The 13,835-nt window shown below is 40.8% G+C and overlaps 1 protein-coding gene across 1 annotated transcript in view; it reads right to left on the bottom strand.

The window, feature by feature from the left end:
* Positions 1-710: 710 nt before the first annotated feature.
* The window catches only part of cenpi (centromere protein I), a 30,984-nt gene continuing 17,859 nt past the window's right edge, over positions 711-13,835 (bottom strand). Inside the window, exons 16-21 of the mRNA XM_071204612.1 lie at positions 13,499-13,634; positions 13,074-13,198; positions 9,169-9,217; positions 6,394-6,612; positions 4,592-4,633; positions 711-1,444 (exon numbers count right to left, since the gene is read on the bottom strand). Coding sequence (XP_071060713.1) covers positions 1,313-1,444; positions 4,592-4,633; positions 6,394-6,612; positions 9,169-9,217; positions 13,074-13,198; positions 13,499-13,634 — 703 coding nt within the window. The 3' untranslated portion in view covers positions 711-1,312. The remainder of the gene's footprint in view (positions 1,445-4,591; positions 4,634-6,393; positions 6,613-9,168; positions 9,218-13,073; positions 13,199-13,498; positions 13,635-13,835) is intronic.

The following is a 13,835-nucleotide window of genomic DNA, read 5'->3' as shown; positions in this document are numbered from 1 at the left end:
CCAACATTTAAAAATATAACTATGGGCTCTTTAAAAAATATATTAAATGTCACTTCCTTACATAACATAAACACATCAATTAATTAATCAAAAAACTAATAGTTATGGATTAACGGAGATATTGGTTGGTTGCAGACCTTTAGTGACTTTTGTTTTTTATTGTTGCCACATTGCAAATCACTTTGTGTATCTGGCAAACTGATTTCAATCAAAGTTATCGCAAGTAGCCAAGGAACCTTTAACCATCCAGGTGTGTTCCTTAATTAAAACAAAATGCTGTTTCCAGGTGGCAGCGCGTCTGACCGAAGAATACATAATACAGATCCCTCCTCTGTTGCTCTCCCTGAGGTTTCTCCCATTTTCCCCCTGAAACTGTGGGTTTTCTCTGGAAGTTTTTCCTTGTACGATGTGAGGGTCTAAGGACAGAGGGTGTCGTTTTTTCTCATACTGATATTCTGAACAATCAGTGTTGTAATATTTGGTGTAAAGTGTCTCTACTGTAGGCTAATTTTATTATATGTACAGCACTTTGGCTCGACCATAAATCGTTTATAAATGTGCTATATAAATAAAACTTGATTTGATAAGAATACGTACCTATGTTACACACACAAGCAACTGATGCCTTTCAAAAGAGCAACAATTTAGGTTTTACATGAGGATACAAGACCAAGACATTTGTAAACTGTGACATGCTGCAGTGTAATGTTAATAAGAGACAACAGATTTTATTAGCTTCTAAAGTAAAGGTCTTACACTGTTTTATTTTCAACAAGGTGCAAGAGAGTCAGGTTTAGCATACGACAAGCTGTACAAGAATAAAATACAAAAAAGCAAGCTAAACAAATAATCCTTTGCTGGTTAAAGATCAGTGCCGACATTGAACAAAGAATGACTGTAACACGAAGAAAGAAAATGGAAAAATAATAATTTAAAGTTGTGTTACTCTTTAGCATCTTGTCTGCATCAGTTGTCTACTTTCAGCAAGTGTGGATATGAATATTACCAATGATCCCCTTTCAGGTTATTTTATTTGCAACAACCTTCCATGTTTAATGTGTATACACTGACTTCAAACCTACTACTGACACATCATTTGGCTAATGGGCGCCAGGGCTTTGTAGTCTATTATTGCCAACTGGACAGCATTGTCAGTACAAATACAAAACAAACACAGATACATATATGTACATAAACACTTTGCCAGAAGTAGCTCATTTGAAGAGAAGATTAAGTATTTACAAGTCTTTTAAAAAATATGGGTGAGTTGCGAGTGGTTGTTCTTCCTCTCTGAGTTGAGCATCTTCCTCTGCTATGTGGACAGGCTGTCGCCCTGCTGCCCGTTGCCCTGCCCTGCCCTGATGTTGCTCTGAACAAAGAGTGCAAGGCCGTCATAACCCTGGCTGAACAAATATTCCAGGTACCAGCTCCATGGCTTGGAATGCTGAAACAGAGAAAGACACAGTCACAACCGAGACATCTGATGCTTTCTATGAGCAAAGCAACCTCTGTTAACCTGTTAAGCCCTGAGCCTGTTTTTCAGGTTTCAGGCTCGAAAATGACATGCCCAGAACAAATGACCATATCTTCACTTCTAGAAAGGGGTAAATTAATCATCTTTTTTCTCAAAGCAATGATAAACCTGTGAGTTGGATGTAGAAGAGTCAGAATCAATATAGACGTTTTTATTTTTAAAGTAAATTCAGATTGAACATAGTAAAAAAATGTAAATGATAGTTTCCGTCCAAAAGAAAAACATTACTTATAGTGAAAACCATCCGAATGATGGGATAGTAGACTAAAAGCTTTAGGAATCCAAACTATAATATATAATATAACCTGTATCAAGATTTATGCAAAACAACATTTGACATTTGACCTTTTTAGAGAGATTTAGGGGGACAAAACACTTCTGGGGTCATTTTCCATATCTCTGGAACCCATCGGTCGATTTTGGTGATTGACACCTCTTTTTAACCGTTAGAGCCAATAGAATCGAGGGGGGTTCCTAAATCCATGTAAACATTACCATTGGTGAATGAGAGTGATGCGCAGCCAGCACGCCCAAAACGAGAAGCTGGGTTACAGCTCTCATACACTCTATATGAAAACTCAGTTTATTGACATAAATATGATGATGGAATATCAGTAATCATTTCAAAGTGACACGGAGACATTGGCTTAACCTTCAGCAGCGTTTTAATGCCCTTGAACACAACTTTTGATCAGAAAACAGCAAAGGTAAGACGTATTTGCCGTGTTGGCTCCGTAAAGTGAAGTTGTGTGTTGTCTTTGCTGGCTTTCGCTGCCGCGGGTTTTGGTCGCACAGTGATGATACGTATACCAGTGGAATCTGTGGAATCTCAGCTTTCATATGTGACCTGCTCTATCGAAATCAGTCGCATTGACCTGAAGACACATTTTGAGTTGTATACACTGCTGGAAAGAGGAGATTCCGAGCTTTCTAATGATATCAGGATTGTTTTTGTACTCCAAATATTAAGCAAAATATGTCACATTATATAACGACTGTCACCGAGTCATCATTTTGAGAAAAAGGCCTTCAAAGTGTCCTCTTCTCTGGAATCCATCGATCTGATTGATTATTAGCAAATGATCAAAATACTACGGAGGGAAGATATTTTCGTTTGGATTACTGGTCTGGGGGAAGCTTGCGAGTGTGTGTGTTTGTGTAATTTTGCATTTGTGTGTGTTGTGTTTGTTTCCCGGGGAAAACACTCACGAGAAACACCGGCTGTTGTTACGCCTGCTTTGACGTTAAGTTACTCCGTTCTCCGCTTGTAATTATGCCGTTACAAGCTTCAAAGTTATATTCATCTATGCAGAATGAACGTGGAAGGGCAAATATATCAGACAAAGAAGAAGGATTGTACGAGGTATCCAGTGATGATAGCGAGTCAGAAACATCCTCTCGGCTTTCCTGCGAAAATGTAGTTTTAGGAACTGAATCTGAATCCGGTTCAGTAAGCGACGATGGTGAGAATATTGAGCCAGACGATGGACCATTACGTCCTTATTTGTTCGAGCCCGAGGTGATGGAGTTAGTTCACGGCATGGGCAATGGCGAGGATGACCAGGACCAGGCGCCAGATGATGCACCCCTACGCACAAATAATCTTGACTGGTAGGTCCCTAAGCATAGCTCACGCTAGGCGCTATATTATATATTGCAAAAGTTGGCATGCATACACTATGCAGCCTATGGCTATGCCCGAGGATGACTGCATGTAGGGTACATTTCATAACATACCAGGGTCAGGTTCACATAAATTATCTTGTCACATTTATTATTGTATATGTAACAGCCTTATGGGCATTAATTACATGAATAAATGTAAATGAATTGTATACTAGCATGATATACAGCTAGAGCCAATCGGTCTTTTGACGTAGTATGGTCCTAATCCTAGGCTAGCCAGGCTGCCTGTCAAGTGTAGGCTGTACTCACAGTACTGTTAGTCTATCATGTCTATATGATGACTGTAGTGTACACATTCAACACTATGTACCGGATTATCGGATGACGAGGCCTCCGGTCGCCTAATCGACAGGCAATAAATGGCGTTGTACACAATGGTACAGGCTAACGATGCATTAAATCAGCCAGAAAACATAATAAAATACTCGTGCCTCGTCCAATGTTTGTGCCCGTCTTCCTTTGTTTTCGTCATCACCCGAAGATTCCCGAAGAATTTCGTTTCATTGAGAGGGCGTGGTCGGGAGCAGTAAAATTGAAAATAAAATGAAACTAGGCGCATGAAATAAAAAAAAATTGTTTATTATTCTTATTTTTAATAAAAATACATAAGTTAAACCCAAAATTCGCGGATTTCCACTATCCCTTTAAGTAACTCCGTTCTCCGCTTGTAATTGTGCCGTTAAAAGCTTCAACGTTGTATTTATCATCTGAATTTGCCGAAACAAGTTTCATATTCTGAAAGCCAAGACTTTGTTTAATTGAAATCAGATGAAAACAAACTGTAACGGACCCTGCTGTGTTATCTATGATTACTATACACGTACATTCATAATTTCAGCCGGAGGGAGGGGGGGCGGCGCTGCTGGAAGAGCAGATTGCGAGTGAGAGGTGCTTGTCTTCGTCCCTTTACAAGCTTCAAAAATGTATTTATCGTGTGATTTTGGAAATAAAAGTTTCATATTCTGAAAGCAAAGACTTTGTTTGTTTAAAATCAAACAAAACACCCGAACCCTGAAAAAATTGTTTTTTACGTAAATCCACGTTTATTCTGAAATGAGCCGTTGCGACTTCCGACTGATTTCGATAGAGCGGGTCACATATGATATCTAGTTTGAGCAGATCCGATGAAGTATAAAATATTTCTACCGTGAGTTATGTGCTCAGTGCGTTGGCACTCTTTCGCTTAATGCTAAATCAGAGGCTCGGCGTTAGACTTGTGTTTTGTTTGGGTAAAAATGGTTCATATCGTCAGTTCAATGTTAAGAAGCCCTCAGACGCTGTTTCTTCCAAGATGTTGCACGGGGGCTCCCGGGCTTAACAGGTTAATGTCTAACATGAATGATGCAGAGATGAAGAGAAGACCACTCAAACCTTTATGGAATCGAGGTCGATGTCCTTTTTCCCGGGCCAACACTGAAAAAGAGAGAACATTATTATTCATTGTCAGCTCACCCAGTTAGATTTCAATATCGCTGCTGGATATTGCAGCTGGACCAAACCAAAAAAAGGTACGTGTATTATTAAACATGATGAAAACCACATCTCATGCAGACCCCATTAATAATAAAATGTCCTTCTGTATTAATGCATCTTCTATGAAAGATACATCAATACTACATTTGTCTCCTTGTCTTGTCTGTGCAAGTCCATTAACCAAACTGTACAGACGGGCTTGCTCGCTGATTTATCAACTGCCTCTTACCGTTTGAAAATAAGCAAGAGCTACATAGGACACATACAGTAGAAGACATTTAGTGGTGTGCAGCACACGGGATCTTGCTCAAATACATTTGAACCCCCGTCTAGACCAAAATCGATCAGGAGCCATTCACACTTAACATGTCTCATACAACAGGTCAGCGCTCATGCACTAGTCAACCCGAGTGTTATCCCATAAAACACTAGAACTTTACTACAGATTATAACATTTTATCATTTTTTTAAAAATCCTTTCAATTAATAGCCTTATAATTTTTATCCTTATTTTCTTATGATGTGAATATTTTTGTTTGATTTTGTCCTATGTAATAACATGTTTTATCTTTCTATCTATCTGTTCATTTTTTGATTCTGTAATGATAATCCTTATTTTATTCCTTACATACATTTTCTAAATGTTTTGAAAAGTGGTATACAAATACAATTTTCTTTAAAGTATTTTTTTAACCTTTTGGTTCAGTGAGAAATGATGAATGACTTGTGGGTCAATGATGATGGGGAGCATAGCTCTTTTTTTCCACAATTTTCACAAAAACTAAAGGAAAAATGAATAGAAAGTTTGGCTTGTTCTCTCTTTAAAACAAAAAAAGACGGAACAGGCTCATCGCTTCAGTGTTGCGTGGACTCTGTCGTTATGCAAGTGCGATGCTGACGTGCACTTGCGATCTGGACTAGTGGAAAGTAGGGATGCTCCGATCGGTCACCGATCGATATCGGCCGATACTCACTCTTTACCGATCGATCGGTGCTCTCTAAACATGCCGATCGCGAGAGCCGATCGCATGACGTAAAATACATGACACTGTTCTCTGTGTGCGGCAAAACAAGTTTGCCAAAATGGCTTCACCGGTCTGGCATTATTTTAAGGTGTCTGAAAAAGACAGTAAAATAGCGGAATGCAACGTGTGGGAAGCAGAAATCCTGCAGCTCCGCCCGCCGGACCGGTAAGCGGAGCGAAACACACAAGAGTTAGACCACACACTTAGCTATTTTATCTACCTCTGGAACAAGCTAAACTAGTTATAAATATATTTATTCTTCACTGTCAGGTCACTCATTACTGGATCAGTGAGCTGCATGAGATACTGACAGGCTGTCAGGAGAGAGAGAGGGGGAGAGAGAGGGAGAGAGAGAGGGAGAGAGGAAAAGAGAGCGCTTCCGCTCATTTCTCCCGTGTTATTATCTAAAGTGAATGTAAACTTGAATAATGTACATCATTTGAATGTAATAATTAAGTTGATCGTTGTTTGTGGAAGCTCCAGTGAATGAGCCCCATTAACTGAGTTTAAACATTACTTTAAATGGAAGATTTAAAGTGATGTTTAAATCTTCCATTTAGGCCCCGCCCACTCGATCGGATCGGCGGATACTGATTCCAGCGATCGGCCCCGAAATTGGCGATCGGAGCATCCCTAGTGGAAAGACACAGGAACTCCCAAACGGCCCACACTCACCTTCTGGTGGAAGTCGATTGCGTAGCTCATGAAGGCGGGGTGGTGGACGAGGTCGAAGCTCGTCCAGTATTGCGGAACATTGCTCTTGAGCAGCAGCTCCTCTCCCAGCTGTACACCCATGCCTGGTTGGAACATTTTGGAGTTCCACAGGCAGTTGACCATGTAGACTGTGTAGTTGTTGAACTCACGGAAAGTCTGACGGCTGATGTGAAAGGCTTGCTGAAAGAAAAGAATCGAAAAGTGAGTCAAAAAATTATAAGAAAGAAGCAAAGGAAAGTGGAGAAAAAAAAGGAAACCAATCTCCATATCTGCAAGGTTTCACTTCTGATGTGTGTTGGGCCGATTCATTTGCATACTATTAACCAAGTCCATTTTGTCCAAATAAAAAGTGCCTCTGACATTTCCACGGGGAGCATGCTTGGCTGCCTGACATGAACTTGTAAATTCTCTGCCCGCAGTGGCAGATGTTTTAAAATCAACAACTTCTTAAGTCCTCATCTGACAGGGTATTAAAAGGTTAGCGGCTGAAGGTGGAGGCATGTGAATGTAGACTGAGGGATGGAAAAATCTATAAAAGCAAATAGCATGTCACTTCTGAAAGGCACACCAGCTAAATGCCTCAAATGTAAATGCATTCTACGGATTTTGCACAATTTGGGGAAATAATGGAATTACGATTTTTCTGACAGATATTGCGATTGCGATTCAATTTGCGATATATATATATATATATTAGGGCTGTCAAACGATTACAATTTTTAATCAGATTAATCACAGCTTAAAAATTAATTAATCATGATTAATCACCATTCGAACTATGTCCAAAATATGCCATTTCTTTATGTATATTGTTGGGAATGGAAAGATAAATGAAAGAAGGCGGATATATCCATTTAACATACGTATCTATGTTTATTATAACATTTTTCTGCGTGTCAAAATGAAGTACTTCGTGACCACAGAGTGTGAACGTTGTGATCGGCTGTTTTAGCGCAGTTCTCCAGTGAAGGGGGGAGTCTCCCTCCGCAGCCGGTTGGCGTAGTTTTGGCACAATTCCGTTGTACAGACCGACGTTAACAGCTCCTCTGTCGTCCGGTGATCTAACCGCCTTCTGGAAAAGTACGTCGGTACGCAAATGCGCTTTGTGACACAAGTGACAGTACGCATTTCAGATTACGCACATAACCGGCGTACCAGTTATGTGCACCCCTGTACTACAGCAAAAGCATGAGCAAAAGTATTCTCTGTCGGGACCTCCTGTCGGGACCTCCTGCAACAACACCACACCGTTCTGATTGGCCAGAAGACATTATCAAAGATGTTCTATTGAGAAGACGATCACTACGTGACAAAAGTTTTCAAAACCGTTTCTGGTCTTCGGTATTTCCAGACAAGTGGCTACTGAAATCAATCTTACTAACTGTTGTCTGTGCAATTTACTCCGCGCGAGTTGGCAGACTTTATTTTTTGCTTACTTTCAAGGTGGGGCTAAGCCATTTCTTGGTATGGGTGTAGCCTACCCCAGCCATACCCTGGCGCTGCCACTGGTGGGATGTATGGGGCGGGCCATTCTGCACATGCGTTAAATGCGTTAAATATTTTAACGAAATTAATTCAAAAAATGTATTACCACCGTTAATGCGATAATTTTGACAGCATTAATATATATATATATATATATATATATATAATCTAAAAAGGACATCCACAGGAGTGTTTCCATAGATAAAATACACACATAAACAGAGACACACACATCATAATGTTATGGTGGTGCGTTCACTGGTCGTAGGATATAGAAGCAGTTTCTTTTCCCTGTAGGATTTAATAAACAGAACTCTGCAGGACGCCTCGCAGACAGTAAGTAATCGATTAGAAACTTAAAGAGCGTGACAAGCCTTTAGAAACGAACCAGGCGAGCAATAAATACAGCGTGTGGACCGGGACAACGTGCAACAGGAACACATAAAAATACCTTGACATGCATTAAAACAAGTAGTGCGTTATGGAATTGGTTATCTCACAGTGCCTTCGTGAACCCTTTTCATACGGCGTAACAGCCGCAAACGAGTAACGTTAGACTGGGCTACAGGACTTTCACTGAACACATGTGGTGCTTTTTCAAGCGCTGATACAGGTTAGTGGTGTTTTCTCGGGATGTAGCGACAGGTCGTGCTCAACACCTGCTTTTGTTGCACATCTGTCGTCCTAAACCCGAAATATTTCCATACAACCGAAGTGCTGCTTTTCTTCGGGACTAAATTGTCCCAACGTTGCTTCTGGCTCGGCTGAAGCCATTTATCCACACCATGAATGTTGCTAGAAACGTCTTCACACATGGGCGTTTCACGTGCAGTGTTGTTGTTGGGCGTATGTGTAGTTACCTTGGGCCACTTCTGATTGGTTAACAATGGCTGGTACATGTGGAGCACAGCACTTCTGATTGGTGTGGATGACTGACCCACAAGAAAAACATTGAATCCGACGCGCTGTATAATGTGTATCCCAAATCGCAGGCTTTGCGATTTGCATCATTTCAAATTTCGATATTAAATCGATTAATCGCGCAGCCCTAATGCATTCACAAGAAATGCATTCAAAATCCATAGGTTGAGATAGCAGTTTGAATTAAAACAATGCTAATAGAAAATCTGTTCCTTTCACACTGCTTGGTGCACTGGACCAAACTTTACTCTTGCTGTACCACTGCAATGCAAACCACATCATGTTTCATTTTCAGACATGCATTGCAAGAAGATAGGCGGGTTTTCTTACCTCCGTGAGTTTTTCTTGACTCTTGGCTGATGTCAAGTTCACCTTGTACCTGAAAAAAAAAAACAGAATCATCTCTGAATAATCTGTGATTATTAATGCAACACAGTTTGTTCTCAATAGGCTGTCAAAATATAGAAAATACAATTATGCTCCAATTTTACTTTGCCATGGCATTTTTTCGCTCAGCTTTGACAGAATTACTGAAGCCGCCCTGGGGTGTAGTCAATTAACCGACACTCTAAGGATTTGTGTTATTAAAGCCTGAAGTTACAAATGGTGCTTGAGTTCTACATAAAAAGGGAGAAGAGGGCTTAAGTGCATTGCTTCTTAGACTCTCGTTATCATAAATCATGCATGAAGAGACACGTACAATTTATCCATTTGATTCCAGCTCTGTTCCATCATAAAACATGCATCAACATATGACATACCACATTAAGGGGGTTGCTAGTGTATGCATCGGGTCAAGTTGTAGCAGAAGTCTCTTTAGCATATGAGTCAATCCCTGAAATGTTCAGGAACATTTGCTGCGAGGGGTCATGGTTGAATGGGAGAGGGAATTGATGTTTAGGGAAATCTGTACAACCAATTTCCAATCTCAAGGCCAAATAACACTTCAGGGATAACCAGGGCTCTCGACTAACTTTTTTCCCCATCCTCCCGGAACCGTCCCGAAATACAATCCAAGCCGTCCCGAAATTAATGTGGACCGTCCCGAATTTTTTTTTTTTTTTTTCTTCTACATTATCATTAGTTAAAATCATTCAAAGTGACCTTTAACATAAATAAAACATCATACAAATGATTAGATGATAATTCATCAACCTTTTTATTTTAGTAAATCATTCAATCACATAAACAAAGGCCAAATATATTTAAACAAACACAGAAACGAGAAAATTACTCTAATATTGAATCCAATCAAGTCCCATCCAATTATCAAAAAAAATCCAACACTGTGTCCTGAAGACAGAACCCAGAGTAACCGCTAACCAGGATGACAGTCTGTAACACAGTCAGGAGACCTTTACAAACGGCCCCGCCCCCTCGCACACAGACGGGAGAGAGAGATCTCATCTGGATTGGAAAGCTCGAAAATACATCATAGACGCATGTTTTAGTCTTATTGCATATTAGAAACGGAGTTGGTGAAACTAAAACTGCGATATAATGTGTATGTAGCAATAATACATATGACATATTTTTTTAATGTCTCCTGTACCGATAAAAAGTCTGATAATATCGGAGCTTAACGTTACCACTGTCTTTAATAATTCCGGCCCGGGGCCCGTTTAATACCGGGGCTCGGTACCCATCCCTACATGGGGAGAGGCGCAGCATATTGCTAAGGACTAAATGCGATGGAGGGTTCTCATCTCAGCCTTATTACTCATAGGGGATGAAGAGGAGTAAGTAAATAAAGAGGCCGGCGCTCCAGGGTCTGGTTCTTAGGGCTGTACCCGAATATTCGACTATTCGAATATTCGTTCGTTGGCCAACTATTCGGGTTTCAATTTCATTATTCGGATATTCGTTTTTTTCAAACAAAAAAATATTTTTAAAAATAAAATATTTTTCAAACAAATTAATATATTTTTCTAAATGTATGCTATTAATAAAGGCGAATTTCCATATTCTTATACTATATTTATACTTTTGAATTGCACTGTTAAAATGCGTAAATATATACAATCTCAGCCTGTGCTCCTGACATTGCGTTCACTGTTCACAGTCACGAACGCAAATGGCACGCTTCACCTCGCTTCACCCATAAAATGCCGAAGACTTCAGCTGTGTGGGACCATTTTAAATTGGACGACGGTAAAAAGAAGGCAGTGTGCCAAATATGTGATAAGAAACTGGCCTACCACGGTGGCACAACAACTCTGAAAAGTCACCTGGATGCTGTAACCTAGCTTAGCTTAGCTGTTGTGAAGTTGCCATGATGAAGCTGCTTTATCCGCCGTTTAAACAGTAACGTTAAACATGATAAAAACGTGCACTTACTTTGCTTGGAAAATAGTTGCAAGCAAGCAACCGAATTATTTTTTTATATTAGTTTTTTAATTTTATCAGCATAGTGAAAATAATAGGAGTAATGTGGGAACATCTGGGGCTAAGGCAATTATTGGCATAAAGTTGAGTAGCTCAGCCTAATAATACATTGTGGCCATAGGTGCATCCCCACGCATCCCAGCCATCAACATCCTCAACAATACAGCAGACCCTACAGTTAAAAAAAACGATAACGGAGAAAAGAAAGATAGAGATAACAGATGCCATAGTACATTTCATCGCTATGGATATGAGACCCATTTACATAGTCGAAGGCGAAGGCTTCAGAAGATTAATGAAGAAGATGGAGCCCGGCTACACTGTCCCCAAACGCTCCAGTATTTTAGATGCCATGTCTCTGAAGTACAGCGATCACCGAGACCAAATTGTAACTCAGATTGAAAACTCAACTGCCGTAAGTTTTACAACGGACATTTGGACCACCTCGGTGCGTATGGAGGCGTATATGGCTGTCACCTGTCATTTCATAACTCGCGAGTGGAAACTCTGTAACTTTGTTTTGGAAACCAAAGTAATGGAAGTAAACCATACGGGAGTAAATATTGCAGAACAGCTTGGAGAAGTGGCGGACGCCTTTGCCATTCCGAATTATAAGCGAGTAGCCGTTGTCCACGACAATGCCAGCAACATGAAGCTGGCAGCTGAAATATGTGTTTTGTATCTTTGTTTGACTGTTCAGGTTGTAAAATGTTATAGACGGAATGTGGAACCAGATTTGGTCCCCGGGTGCTGCGCTGGGTTAAATGCAGAGGACACATTTAGTTTTAATGTTTGCGAGTACTGATACAATAAATACATATAAATCGTAATAGTATGCTCTATCTGCGCTTCTGCTTAACAGCGTGTTGTCAGGTGTCTCGGATTCGGAGCGTGTTATGAAACCTTTTGGGGAAAAAAAAAAAATGTGAAAAAAAAATGCATTAAAAAAATACAAATCTCTCCGCACCGAATATTCGAATATTCGCTGCTGATTACTACCGAATATCCGGAGCCCGAAAAATGGTATTCGGGACAGCCCTACTGGTTCTGCTGTGCGTTTTTGTGATGTAACGGTAAAACATTTCAGAATTCCTCCACGGGATGCCATTGTCATTGTACAACACTCAACCCGCGAAATACACACACTCAGTACATAGCTAGACCCAGAGCCATATTATATTAATCTGGCTAGACCATAGAGAGCGCGAATTTGCGGACCAGGAATTCGCGGGCACAGCCAACTGGGCGGCTGGCTGACAGCCAGCGGCACAGCAGTGGCTACATGTGTGTGTATTTCGCGGGTTGCTAAATGTTTTGTGCGTGTGTGTTTATGTTGACAAGGAGGTTTAATAACTGTGTGCTACACAAAACGTGCAGTCGGTTTCATTTTCATCGCCGTTTGTAGTAGAGTTAGCAGGATATTTTTATTTTAACTCGTCCCAAATTATTTTGTATCCTCCCCGACACTATTTTTTTCGGCCCCGGGACGACGGGACGTCCTTAAGCTCGAGCCCTGGGGATAACACTGATACATCTGTGAGATTGCAGGAACAGGCTTCGAAGGGGTTATGACCGTTTGACAGTAGGGCTGTACCCCAATATTTGAATATCCGTTAGTTGGAGTACTATTCGGGTTTCAATTTCGTTATTCACGAAACAAAAACGATTTGGATTTTATGGCAGTTGGCCACCATATGCTGCACAATCTATTATAACCTTTTTATAGCATGTGTAACAAAACGAAAAATGTTCCTGTATGTGGTGAATGTCTGAATGGGGAGAATTATTAGGAGGTGCGTAAGAAGTTATCGTAGTAATGAACCGGGAACTGTGTGTGAAAGAGTCCCCACCTGTACATGATGAAGGCCAGTCTGTCCACGCTAACCGGGTCAGTAGCAAACAGCGCTGGGTAAAAAACTCCAGGTGGGGGCATCACCACAAGGGGGAGCCCATACTTCAGAAACGTGTCACACACCTGGGGGAGGAGAGAAATATAGATTAAAACACACTCTTGGCATCCTTTTTCCAAATGATTGCTATGGTGGTGTTAAAAAAGCAGGAACTACAGTTTATTCCACTGCAACATCTCTGCCCCTTAAACAGATTCATGTGAAAACGGGCCTCTCGTGTCAAACTCTGCTTATACATCTTTCTGGACAGTGAAACTCAAACATCTTAGTTTTAAAATGGTACCACTTAAGCCCAAACACCGGTTGCATTGTGGCTTTAAAAAAAGGCACACCGCAGGTAAAAGCATCAGCATCTGTTCATGTACCATGGTATAGAAGTCGAGGATGAAGCTGAGGAGGAGAGAGTGGCATCCTTCTAGCTGCAGGCCAATAGAGGCAAGCCGACCCACAAAGTCAACTAGCCCCATCACTGAATCCTTGAACCCCGACAGAGTCATGTTGCTGTGACAGAGGGCAGAGCAGAGAGTCAGACATGCAATTTCGGCAGAATGAAGTGAAAGCTGTACTGGCAGTCAGCTGATTTACCCTTGGAACTCTACACTTACATTTAACCAGTGACTCAGGTCTCTGTGAGAACAGGAGAAAGCTCCCAAATCAAGTATTACAATACAAAGGACACACTGAATCAAGAGTGATGTTGGG

This window comes from Pseudochaenichthys georgianus, chromosome 10 (genome assembly GCF_902827115.2).
Source record: "Pseudochaenichthys georgianus chromosome 10, fPseGeo1.2, whole genome shotgun sequence".
NCBI lineage: Eukaryota > Metazoa > Chordata > Actinopteri > Perciformes > Channichthyidae > Pseudochaenichthys > Pseudochaenichthys georgianus.
The sequence above is the reverse complement of the archived record's forward strand: the minus strand, read 5'-3'. Positions and strand labels throughout refer to the sequence as shown.